This window comes from Prinia subflava, chromosome 18, assembly GCF_021018805.1.
Source record: "Prinia subflava isolate CZ2003 ecotype Zambia chromosome 18, Cam_Psub_1.2, whole genome shotgun sequence".
In the NCBI taxonomy this organism is placed as follows: domain Eukaryota; kingdom Metazoa; phylum Chordata; class Aves; order Passeriformes; family Cisticolidae; genus Prinia; species Prinia subflava.
The window spans coordinates 12,193,181-12,206,221 of record NC_086264.1 but is presented as its reverse complement, the minus strand read 5'-3'; the positions used below and the strand labels follow the sequence as shown (position 1 = coordinate 12,206,221).

The following is a 13,041-nucleotide window of genomic DNA, read 5'->3' as shown; positions in this document are numbered from 1 at the left end:
AGGCATTTGACCTAATTCCAATTATTTCCAGGGAACAAAGGAGAGATTTTTGTCCCTTCTTGTCTGCTAACAACCTCATGGAAGTTGGGAAGTTATTGTGATGCCTTGCATAGTCCTCATAGCTCCAGCTCCTAGGAAGGCTGGGGGTGTCTAGAGCCTTACTAAGCCCAGTTTTATATCCTCAGACTCCAGGGCTCCCCAGCCTATCCTAAAGCTGTTTTGGGCAGCGTTGCCCAATCTCTGCAGCATCTGTCACACTTTAAATCAGAGGGCAGCAGCTTGCTTAGCCTTCTCTTGGTGCTGGGTGATCCTGAGCACACTGGGAATTCCCAGAGGGATTTGTAGTAGGGCTGGCACAGAGGACACACGAAACCTGGTGAGGAACAGAAGCTCTTGCAAGTGTCAAGTTCTTCATTACAGCAGCAGGAATCTCACCAGTCTCACCTGATTTTCCAGGTTTACTGCAGATCTGATGTGGCACTGGGTTTTGGTGCTGTTCTTGTGTGCAATGTGAACAGTTTCCTTTTTTTTTGGCTGCTTCCAAACTGCTGAGCATACTTGCCTTTGACATTTTGTCATTCCTGTGAAGTGACTAGGTTGTTAATTAAAAAAAGAATACTGGCAATTACAGTGGTTTTTTTTAAAGGGCATGTCATGGTCTCAATAGTTTGACTTTTCTCTGTATTTCTACTTCCTGGGTGTATTCTAGCCACCCATCTGGCTGTTCCCTCACTGAAGACATGTCAGGAAACATGACTCAGGATAACCAGGCAAAAAAACAGCTGCCATAATTTAGCATTTTACTTCTTGTGTGCCTCTTGGTTAGTCATGAAGGTCATTGATGGTTTGGTAAGTAATTGAGAATATTGGTCAAACACACCCCCCTTCCCTTGGTCAGGTTATTCTGAGAAAGAGCAGAAACCAAGGGGAATACCCAAGGTAAAATATCCCGTGTGAAAATCACAGTGCTCAGTGGGGAAGGGTGGAAATGCCCTTTTCACCTTCCTTTTCGAGTTCCTGAGGCTGCCCAGAGGAAAATTCCTTTTGAAAGTGAAGCCTGCTCCTGTTTTTTGGTGATGGAGCTGAAATGGCAGACAAGTGACCTCTTTCTGCAGGAGTGCTTCCCTTGCACTCTGCACCATAGGACACGCAGAAACCCTGGGAATGTAAAGCCTGGCAGCCTCAGGAAACACTGCAAGAATTTTAATAAGGCTGAATGGCAGGCAAGAGGAAGTGGCAGTGCTAAAAGTATTTCAAAAGGGGAAACAAAAATGGTGACTGCAAATATGACCTGACTGGTAAAATAGATAAATATTTGACTTTTGCTTACTCAGAAAAAGAGTCAGTGCAAGGGGCAAAGGGGAGAACTGCCAGGGCAGCATGGTTCTAATCTCTCCCAGTCAGAGGAACAGCGTTTCCAACAAGAAATTCTCACATTTATGGCAGTAGCAGGGAGGTTGTATCTAGATTTGTCATGCTGACATTTAAAAAATTGTTCACATTTTTTTTCAGCAATTCATAATGAAAAAAAAAACCCTGCTGCAGTCCTTGAAGAATTTCAGCCTCAAATGCCTGTCTCAGCTGCTGAGCTGAAAATGCATTCACAAATCCAGCTGTTACTGTGCATGCCAGTTTTCCTCGTTTTCCTTTTGCCTCCTATGTTCTGTGCTTCCTTTTTAAAGTACTTACACCATATCCTCTTTTCTTGAAGTCAGTAGATACAAATATTTCTTCCATTGTTAAAACAAATACAAATAACCTCTCCTATCTTTTCCAGTTTTGATGTTTTATATCCATTTTCGGCTGCTGCTGAGAATTTTTCATCCAGAGAAGCTTTCCCCAGACAGAGGGTGTGGCTGTCCAGGCTTAAACTGTGCAGTCCTGCAGCTGATTGCTTAAATGGAGTCAGACATACTAAATTAAGCCAAACTATTTGTCTTTACAGCCCTTCCTTCTACATTTAGAATGAAGCACATTTGGAGAGCTGGAATAAACAGAATTTACCCAGCAAGCTCCTGGCTGGGGGCTGTTGATATATGATCACAGAATTCTGTTTGGTGCTCAAGATTTCAGGGAATTTGAATTTCCAGGGATTTTTCAAGTGTTTATAAAACCTTCTTGGCTCCAGTGTATCTGAGTTTTTGCCTGGGGAAGCTCTGTGTACATGAACATCCGAGGAAGGATATGTGGGAATTATGCCTTTCTTGGAATTCTTTACTCATTCCCATTTCCTAGCAGCCGTTTTCAGCAGAGCCTTTCTCAGGGTGCTCCTGTCATCTTTTGTGCACAGATCTGAGCCTTGCTCTGTAGAACTCTGCAGACAACAAAGGGACACTGCTGCCTGCAGTTACACCTCTGTGCATTTCCCAGACATCAAATCTGTCATTCCTTCCTCCCTTACTCTCACTTCAGATGTTGGACTGCACGGGGTAAGGGGTGAGGTAAGGTGAGGCTTCCACTCAGAACAGAAATATTAATTTTAGGCACTGTTAAACCACTCAAAGCAGACTGCAAGGGCACCAGGAGCAGTGACGGGCAGAGCTTGTGGGGATGGCTCCCAGGTTTGGGGACTTCCAGTGTCACCTTGCACCCCACAGAGCATCAGTGCCCGTGTCCTGCCAGTGCTGCTGCGTTCTGGGTGTGTGGTGTGTGCTGGGAGCTTCCTCACAGCCTTTCCTGTTGGCTCAGCCGCTGGATTCTGGAAATCTGTGGAAATGATGAGCCCTCTTGGTTATTAAGCAGAAATTAATAAATCCCAAGTCAGCAAAACTTCTCTTAAATTTGTGCAGCCTCTTGAATCCGATTTTTGGTGCCTCTTTGGTTAACAAAAAGCAGCAGTTTGAGGCAGGGCTGAAAATGTCTCTCATCAACGAGAGCAGTCTGTCATTGCATCAGTAAGGGTGACAATAAAAGGATTTTGGTGCTGGCTGTGGCACGGTGACACAAATTTTGAATGCTGAGGATCTCCTGGGGAACTGCCACGACAACCCCACTGCTGCTGGGGAACTCCCAGGGGCTCTGGAATATTCCTGTACTTCTGCCAGTGTTTACTATTTATCACAGTGGGGGAAATGTGAAAATGGTCTTGACAGGTATCTGGGAAGAGGAAAAAAAAGCTGGTTTCTTTCTTTAAATGCAGATTTTTGCATTACCTCTTTGACTTCATGGCGTTGGCAAATGATTCTAACTTTTACTTCTAAATTAAATTATTCTAACTTGTGCTTCTAAATTTCATGTGGGCATGCGATGTTAAAAGAAAAAAGGAAACAACTGTGCATTAAAATTTTAATCCATTTACATCTAAAAAAATAGCTTGCTACCTGCAAATGCTTGTTTCCCTCACAAGGGAATTAGAATGGCCTCAGTGGATTTTCTTGTTGTGGCTTTTTGGTTTGAACTGTTTTTAAAGCAGACACTTGCTCCTTCACAAGGTGGTTTTTATTGACTTTTGGTGACAGAGATCTTTTTCAAGGCCTTTGGTTCTGTGTTTTTAAAGAATACCTCAACCATCTTTTCTTTCTGATATCCCAATCCTTCTTGACACACATTACTTGGATAATATCATTATCCAAGTATTACTCACATAATTAAGAACAGACAAGTGCAAAGAGCATGGAAGGGACTCTACTTCTTTATTTTCTTGAATATAAAATACCTTTTAATTAAAAGGAGAATTTTTTTTTTTTTTTTCTAGCAGGACATTAAAACATGGAAATGAAATGCCTCAGAACATAAAAACCCCACAATTTGCAGATGCAATCACTTTAACTCAACAGATCTTCCCAAAAGCAATTAATGTATTAATACAAGAAGCTTTGATATTTGAATATTATTTTCAGATGTTCCTGTCAAAGCAATGTGAGGGTAATTATAGCAAAAATCGTCAGCGTGCTTGTGTAACTATAAGCTTATATTATTTTATATATATATATATATATATATTATAAACTATAATGCAGGTGCTAAATGTAAGAGTTTTTGGAGGTAAGGGGCAGTGATATTTCACATTCTTGGCCCTGATGTTTCCTGGGGAGTTGGAGACCTGAAGTTCTGCCCAACTGGAGTGCCTGTATCATTACAACTGAATATTACGATTTCGCTGTGAGAAGCTGAAGACAAACTCATGAATTGCTGCTGCCTAACTCAAGATTCAGTTTTGAAAGTGCTGCCTGTTTATTTTGCTGTGCAGGTGACGTGCTTGCAGGACTTCTTTGGCGACGATGACGTCTTCATCGCGTGCGGGCCGGAGAAGTTCCGCTATGCTCAGGATGACTTCGTGCTGGACCACAGTGGTAAGGCCGCACATCCCGGGCCCGCTGATGTTACCATGGATTTTCCTGGTTTTAAAGGAGAAATGTGCAGTTTCTCACGCTGGTGAATTGTAAACACAGGACCATGTTTTGTAACCATTGGCAAGGTTATGAATTCTTTCTCCAAGAGAAGGGGAGGTTGAATGACAGCTCCCGGACCAGTGTGGCAGAAGACGTGCCCCTAGTTTATTTTGCCATTATATACCTGTGGCAAGGTGACCATGGATTGGAGAAGGGTATTCCCACCTCTCCACCACATTGGTCCAGGAGGCTCATTCAACCTCCCCTTCTCTTGGAGAAGGAATTCATAACATTGCCAATGGTTACAAAACATGGTCCTGTGTTTACATTCACCAGCGTGAGAAACTGCACATTTCTCCTTTCATATGAACGCTCAGCAAACCAGGAAAATTCATGGCAACCCAAATTCTCCATCCCACTCCCCTGTTCACCCTCAAGAATGGCGTGAGTCAGGAAAATGTACACGGGAGGCATTTTCCTGTGGATAAAAAAAGTTTTGTCAAACCATCTGTGAGCCTGTTAAAATGCATCAACAAACCTGATCCAGTCTCCTGCAAAACAGACACTGCCCCTAAAGTTACATGGAAAGCAGAATTAAATTATGAAAGGTTCAGTCATGGATCTAATGACTCTAAAATCTGTTAAAGGTGTTCGCTTTTGGCATCTGCTAAGATAATTTCCATTTCAGCTTTTCTCTAGTTGAACCAATGGGATTAGAGAGGTGTCGTTCCTATTCACCAATCATGTTAGGCCTGTATTGGAACAACCAATGGGATTAGAGAGGTGTCGTTCCTATTCACCAATCATGTTAGGCCTTTATTGTAACAACCAATGGGATTAGAGAGGTGTGGTTCCTATTCACCAATCATGTTAGGCCTGTATTGGAACAACCAATGGGATTAGAGAGGTGTGGTTCCTATTCACCAATCACGTTAAGTCTTTAATGGAACAACCAATGGGATTAGAGAGGTGTCGTTCCTATTCACCAATCATGTTAGGCCTGTATTGGAACAACCAATGGGATTAGAGAGGTGTGGTTCCTGTTCACCAATCACGTTAGGTCTGTATTGGAACAACCAATGGGATTAGAGAGGTGTCGTTCCTATTCACCAATCATGTTAGGCCTGTATTGGAACAACCAATGGGATTAGAGAGGTGTGGTTCCTGTTCACCAATCACGTTAGGTCTGTATTGGAACAACCAATGGGATTAGAGAGGTGTCGTTCCTATTCACCAATCATGTTAGGCCTGTATTGGAACAACCAATGGGATTAGAGAGGTGTGGTTCCTATTCACCAATCACGTTACGTCTATATCCAAACACCTTATAAAAAGTAGTAAGAATTAGCCAATAAAGCTTTTCTCTGCTCTTTGCCTTCTGAAATATTTGGAGTCTCCCATCTTTTATTCGTGTCCTAGAGGGACAAAGCCTTGACCGCGTTGCCAAGGCCCTTGACAGAGTTTCCTTGCCTTGCAGAATGTCGTGTCATGAAGTCCTACTCGCGCTCCTCTGCCGTGAGACACGCGGCATCCAAGAGCCCGGGCCCTTCCCGGAGGAGCAAATCCCCTGCCTCAGGTACTGCTGAACACATCAAATGCACCCAAATTCATTTATTTTTAACGGGGTGAGAAAACCTGTTGGCTCTGTCTGTAATAGGAGTGTTTCCAGACAGGAGAAAATACCTTTCTTCGCTTTGCTTCAGAGATTTAATACTAATCTAAAATAAATTTGCTTTTTTTTTTTTTTTTTAATCCTGGGAAAAACATGGTTTCTATTTTTTAATTACAGGCACAAATAGTTTGTGAACATTGGAGTAATTTGTGCTAATTGTGCACTTGGGATAGGTTTTTAGAATGATCCTTAAATTTCCTGCAAACTGTTAACTGCAGGGTTGTATATGTGGTTAAATTCATGTTCATTAAACTAAAGTATACCCTGAAATTTTGAATTAGAAAGGTTTCTCCTGTATAAGCCAAATATTGTCAGAAATACAGGCCTTTGCTGGCCCAAGTAATTTTAACTGTACTGTACTCTGATTGCCCATTAAGAGGGAATTTTTCTTCTAGTGCTTCTTGTAATTTCAAAGAAAGGTGTTCACACTGTGATTTTGCCACCAGTTTGACTGAACACCATATTTTGGTGTTCCAACCATTGAGTCTTTTATGTAAATAAAGGGAGAAATTTACTTTTTTAAAAAAAATTTAACCTCTGCATTGGATTTTTTAATACTTCTTTTTCCCCTGAAATCAAACTATTGAATATGTAAACATATGATGCTCTTTTCAGAATGTAACAATAAGTTTAAGCTTCTGTGTGTGTTCAAAACTTTGGCATGTTCCATATTCTCATATGTTTTTCCACGTTTGTTTTGCTTAATTGACACTGGTTAAACTCATTTTATCTTCGTGTTCTTTCAAAGTGGAATATTAATAATCTGTTTATAAAGGTTGAATGTTTAACTGGAAAGCTTGAAAGAAAAATTGAAGAAAAATGTATCATGAAGGGCAAGTTCTGCAGCTGATCTACATTTCTTGCAATTCTGTTACCTCCAAGGAGACCATGTAGTGAATTTTATGCAAAATATTTAGAAATCAGTGCTGTCATCTCCATACTTATTTCTACTTAGACCCTCTTTGGTTTGGTTAATTTTAAAAATGTATGCAAAGTGTCTGGTATTTATCCTTCTATTTACTTGCCTTCTTTTTTTTTTTTTTAACGTGTAGTCTTTACTTATCTTTTATTTACCCTTCTCCCTTCCGTGCATGTTCAGAGCTGTTTAATAACTTCTTTCCTTGATGTCTTTTTCCTTTGTGTCAAATACATGAGTACAGTAAAGAGGGGTGGCCACTCCAGTGCTCATTCTTCAGCAAAATCCCCAGGTGAGCCATTACTATTATGGCTGTAAATCATTAGTGTGTCTCCTCCCTCTCCATTTACCTGCATTTTTGGTGCTGTATTTGTGAATATTTTCAATACTGTCAGTGGCAGCTGGGCTCCTCTCCCTTGGGCAGTTTTAGGAGGGAAAAACTTTATTTACCTGCATTTTTGGTGCTGTATTTGTGAATATTTACAATACTGTCAGTGGCAGCTGGGCTCCTCTCCCTTGGGCAGTTTTAAGAGGGAAAAACTTTATTTACCTGCATTTTTGGTGCTGTATTTGTGAATATTTTCAATACTGTCAGTGGCAGCTGGGCTCCTCTTCCTTGGGCAGTTTGAGGAGGGAAAAACTTTATTTACCTGCATTTTTGGTGCTGTATTTGTGAATATTTTCAATACTGTCAGTGGCAGCTGGGCTCCTCTCCCTTGGGCAGTTTTAGGAGGGAAAAACATTATATTAACCAGCCAGTTGTACTGGAATATTTTAGTGGTTTTGTCAGTGATTAAAGAGGGTGGGAGTGACTTACATAAGGATGCCTTGCACTGGTCATGTCCAGGAAGAAAGGATTTTTCTGTGAGCTGAATAAAATAATCTTTGAGAGAACAAACAAAAAAATTTCCTCCTCTGGTAATATTTTGTCACTTGGAAGCAAACTCTTCTACTGGAAGTCTTATTTTGGTCATGCAAGAAGCAGAAAACAGTAAGATAGCAGTCACTAGCCCTTGCCATTGTCATACCTGCAAATTCTTTCTAAAATAAAGGTTATCCAGAACAAATTGTTGGAGTCTTCAGGAGGGTAGTGTACTCTTAGATGATTTCAGCTTCTCAAAAAAACCAACCACCCCCCCTGCTCCCCCCCAAAAAAAACCAAAAAAAAGACCAAAAAACCCAACCAACCAACCAAAAAAAACCCACAAAAACAAAAACCCCAAAAAACTCCAAAACCTTAAAATCACCTATTTTTCTTACAGGCAAACTTTGCTTAAAATCAAAATGAAAATATCTTAAATACACTGAATACTTTTTAAAGAAAATACTCAGGTCTTGGCCCTGTAACAGTACTGGGAATATAAATCCAAGTTATCAGACTTGAAGAGAGTTATTGAGTAGCTAAACACCAGTTAGTTAAATCCTAACATCATACACCAGAGAAGGAGATTTTTGTGACTAACAGGGATCTGTGGAAATTGCAGTGCAGTCAGCCCTGAAAAAAGTCCCATGTTGTAAAAATAGTCCTTGAAAGGCGTCTCCCATACTCAGATAATGTTGGAGTGCTGGGTCAGTGGATACTTCTAAAATAAATCCAATATTTTAAGAAGTGACCCATGACAGACCTGAATAGGTAAAGGAATTGTGCAGCTGTATCTATTATTTAATTTGAAACTCAGTTTCTGTTTATCAGGGTTGTCTTTTCTTTCTGGAAAAATAATTCATCACCACGCTGTGAAGCATTTTTAGCTCTTCAATTTCTGCTGAGTGTTTTTCCCTCCCACAAAAAAATGAGGATCAGCTAGAAAGAAATGATGTCTCATCATACAACATTGCGTCATATTTGTGTCTGATGGACAGTGTGCTGTTCTCTCTGCATAATGAAATTTGTCAGTTTGTTCTTTTCAGAAAAATGCAAGGGCTGACCTAAGTCATATTCAATACTCCAGAGAGATAAGTGATGTTGTAGGAGGCCTGTCTAAAAATCTGGGTTTAAAATGAACGAGCTCTTGAAGTCAAGAGGAATTGTGTGTCAAAGACATTTGTATTTATTGGAAAAACAACCTGCTGGCTTTTCTCTTGTTGAGGTTTTTTTCCCCCTAAATCCATAAGTTTTCTGTCATGCAAACAGTTAATTCTTCTTGTATTTGAACAAACAAATTCATATTCTGTGAAACATTCTACCTAGAAAGAAAGGCCTTGATCCAAACTGAACAGGAGGAGGGTCAAATATCCTTAGAAACAATTTCTTTCTATAAGTTTTATGGTGTGATACCACAATTTATTATGCAATTTTTAAAGGCTGTGGCTTTTTTTTTTTTCCTTTGTTTGTTTCTGTGCCCAAAGCCCTTGTCCTGGCCAAGGATAGAACAGATCTTTTTAATCTCTGGAATGACAATGCAATATTTGTGTGTCTTCTTGATTCCACATCCACATTTCAGGGTGCAGTTTTGTGCAAATGTATAATTTATTCCTAAATGCTGAGGAGTCTGTTTTGGTCTTTGCTTGTAGACTTCAGTGATAACTTTTGATTTTTATTCGTCTTTTCTTTCATTTGTTCACTTTTATTGCTTTGGCCAGTTAATGGAACCCCGAGCAGTCAGTTATCCACCCCAAAATCCACAAAGTCCTCCAGTTCTTCACCAACAAGCCCAGGCAGCTTTCGTGGCCTCAAGGTAAGTACAAGAACCATCAAACCCCTAAATTTCATTATTTATTGACTGTATGACTCCGGTGCTGAAGGAAAAATAAAAAGCTGTAACTTTGGAGGGTAGGCTTGCAAGTATAATTTTTGCTCATGTGGAGAATAGATCTGAAATAAAATTTTTGTGTTTTGTCTGGGTTGAACACTCAGCTGGGGAAAGGCAGAGTGTGATGCTGGCTTGAATTTTGCCACTCTAAATTTTCAATTGTTCTGTGACCTGCAGAAATCCCGCATGCAATTTGTATCCCTTCAGCCTATATAAATGTAATGTTGTTTTTTCAATACCTTAGAGTTTGTAGCACTGCCCAAGTTTCATCCAAAGCAGATTAATTTTTTTCCTGGCACCAATTTCAGCCCAATCTCCTGCTTTGAAGCATTTGAGGGCTTCCTTTGGGAGCAGCCTGATGTCTGGCAGAATTTTCTGTGTTGCACCAAGAGATTTCTCTCCCTCTCCCACTCCTGGCTGAATTTGCAGTTCTGGGAGGCTGCTCTGTGCCTTTGGCTCAGTGAAATAAAAGGAACAGGCTGGAGAACCGTGGAGCTTCATTTGTGCAGCTGTCCTTTCAAGGGGAATTCTCTTGTGGAATCATCATTTGCAGCCTTTCTGGAAACAGATTGATTATTCTGATCAAGTAATAGCTCCTGTTGGTTAACAGAATGTTTGTGAGGAGGCTGCATTAATCTGTGGAAAACTCTTTTCTCCATTAGGACCCTGGCTAAAGGATGTGATTTGAATTTGGGGTTTAAGGTGCTAATTGTTATCAAGTCTTGTTTTGCAAGGAGTATGGCACTGGTTTCTGCCAGGCTGCTGTGATAATTCTGACAAAGGATTTTGATCTGTTTAATTGTTTAATTTTTTAAAATTTATTTTAATTATATCTGTAGCTGTTTGGTTAAATAGTTTTCAAGAGCAGTGATAGCTCTGACGTGGAAAATTAGGACTCTGTGTCTTAAAACCTGTCTGGAGCTTACAGCAGAGGACACCAGAATCACTGGGCTGGAGGCTCTCAGCTGGTCTGCACTGTATTTAAGAAATGCTCTTTGGTCTTTCTTTAATGAAATTACAAGTTTAGAAACGAGATCATTTGCCTTGGTTTTTTCCACTGCTGCCCAGTCTGCTTTTAACTGATTAAAGCTTCATTAAGATGAGGTAATTGTGGTAGCAGCAAGGAATTCTCACCGAGTGGACACGTCCCCTTTCCCATTCACCTTCACTCCAGTGGGCTGTTGTACTTTTTCAATTTGGAATTTAATTGGTGCTGGGTGCTAATGAGATTTGGTGTCAAATAATTCACCCCCATGTGACCAAAGGAAACAGCACAACCAAATGAAGCATCTCAGACCTGGTGTGCTGCTGAGGTAGTGAGTACCTTGCCTAAAAAACTCCTAAAATTCCTTTTGCTTAGCAGGAGTGTCCCAGCTGTGCTCCTGAGACTAAAAATAGGGAAAGTTATCTGGTGAATCCAAGGGGGAATTCCAAAAGGATCAAGTGTTCTGTCCAGTCACACTTGTTTCTCAAATATGTTGGAGTACTGAGGACTGTTCTGGGGAAGTATAAAACCAGCAGTAGGGAGGCACAGTTTTATGCAAAACCAGATTCTTTTAATAAATTCGTATAACTGTTTGTGAAATTGCGGAGGTTTTTTGGTTACTCTGATGAGAAAAAAAGGGGGAAGCAGGGAACAATTTTGTTATTTGGAGATTATTGCTTTTCCCTATTGATTAATAGTTCCTTGTTGCTAAGACTGCACAGACAAGCAGCCTGGCTTCCTGCACTTGTATAAATAAGGTGCCTTGACTACAGCTGAATGAAAATTTAGATATAAATACCACATCAGTGACAGAATAAGGAGTATTTTAGAGTTTTCTGTCTTTGGGAGCTCAATATTTTGAGTGATTTTTTTGTGTACAAATCATATATGTTTGTTTTTGTAGAGGGTGAAAGAGCAGGATTGAATAATGGTTTTGTATAAGCTTGAGGCAGTATAAAAAAGGGAAAAAAATCAGGGTTGATGTTTCTGGTTCCTGTAAAGAGCAGAGCATCAGAGCAGCTCAGCTTTAACTGCACTTTAAAAACTGTTTTATTTGAAAAGCCAGAGCAAAGTAAAATATTTTACTATAGATTAGAACCTTGCTAAGCCTTTTGTAGTTTGGGAGTCAATGTAGAGATAAGTGATGTGCTAGTCATCAAGGCAGCCAACTTGCAAAAATCCTGATTGCAGCAGCAATTCCTTCTCAGCCTCAGACAGTGAATCTTGTATTCTCTGAATGCCACTGCTCCTTTCAGGAGAAGCCTCTTCAGTCCCCAAGGATTCCTTCTGCTTCACAGCCCTTTGTTAGGAGCTGAGGCACAGAAAATTCCTCTCAGGAAAGGCTCCTTGTGAAGAGTTTCTCTTTAAAGGGAAGATCTTTTATTTTTCTGTCCTGCCCAGCTCTCCCAACCACACTGCCCTGTGCTATTAATTGTGCAGTAAATCCAACATCCCAGGCTTCCAGAAATGTTTTAAAGAGTGGACTCTGGGGCTGTGTTGAAGTCAGGAATTCAAGCTATGTCTCAATAATAGCAAACACGACTGAATTTCCCCACAAACCCAGATAAAAGCCTTTATTCTGGTAAGTGACAGATGTGGATACTCTGCACCCAGTACCCTACATATTCTCATTCAGGCTGTTTATTTTTAACATCCCAGTACTATCCTGTAACTCAGCATTTCGCTTAGCAGAGGCTTTGTTTCAAGGTGAAGATTTAGATATAAAAGTTAACAGGTGAAGATTTAGATATAAAAGTTAACAAGTGTGGGCATGAAGTAAATTACTCTGTACAGAGTTCTCTTTCGATCAAACATTTCTTATTTTTCTGTTGAATTCTTATGGAGATAAAATTTGGTGCAGGGGTTAAAAATAAAGGTAGTGGTGCATTTTTTGTCATGGGACAGCTGACCAAGAGTCCTTTTGCTGTTCTGTGGGCAGTGGAAAGGTTTAACATTTTGCTTTAGTTCTAAGTGTTTATTTCCATGCAATGCTGTTAGGGGTGATTTGACTCTTCACTCTTCCAGTGCATCTGTTATTTTATGCACATTGTACCATAAAAATCATCCAGAGACTAAATTAAATCTGGAAATTGGTGTAACTTTGGAAGGTCATAACTTCCTTATGCTTACTTGGATTGCTTTGTTGTCCCCTCCTAAAATTAAGGACCACAAAGTCTTGCAATCTTTTTAAAAAGAAAAGAAAATCATACAAATAAGGAAGCTTTAGACCTTTCTTAGAGTCATAATTATGCTAAATAGCCTTGTGTTTGAATTTCTCTGGGTATTTTGCAGTTGATGGTCCAAATGACCAAAGTGAAAGGGCATTAGAACCTGATCCAACAAATAACTTAAGTATTTGCTTAACTTTCAGTACTGAAATGAGGATG

At 40.1% G+C, this 13,041-nt stretch overlaps 1 protein-coding gene across 5 annotated transcripts in view; it reads left to right on the top strand.

Annotated features, from left to right (window-relative positions):
• DCLK2 (doublecortin like kinase 2) overlaps window positions 1-13,041 on the top strand; it is a 66,910-nt gene that overhangs the window by 28,956 nt on the left and 24,913 nt on the right. For 3 of the 5 annotated variants that reach the window (XR_010082596.1, XM_063415127.1, XM_063415124.1), the window contains 4 exons: window positions 4,190-4,292; window positions 5,809-5,907; window positions 7,164-7,211; window positions 9,500-9,594. Coding sequence is in view for 3 of the 5 variants with exons in the window: in XM_063415127.1 (XP_063271197.1) it covers window positions 4,190-4,292; window positions 5,809-5,907; window positions 7,164-7,211; window positions 9,500-9,594 (345 nt within the window). In the remaining 2 variants the exon portion in view is untranslated. The remainder of the gene's footprint in view (window positions 1-4,189; window positions 4,293-5,808; window positions 5,908-7,163; window positions 7,212-9,499; window positions 9,595-13,041) is intronic. The other 2 variants (XR_010082597.1, XM_063415125.1) reach the window with 1 other exon arrangement.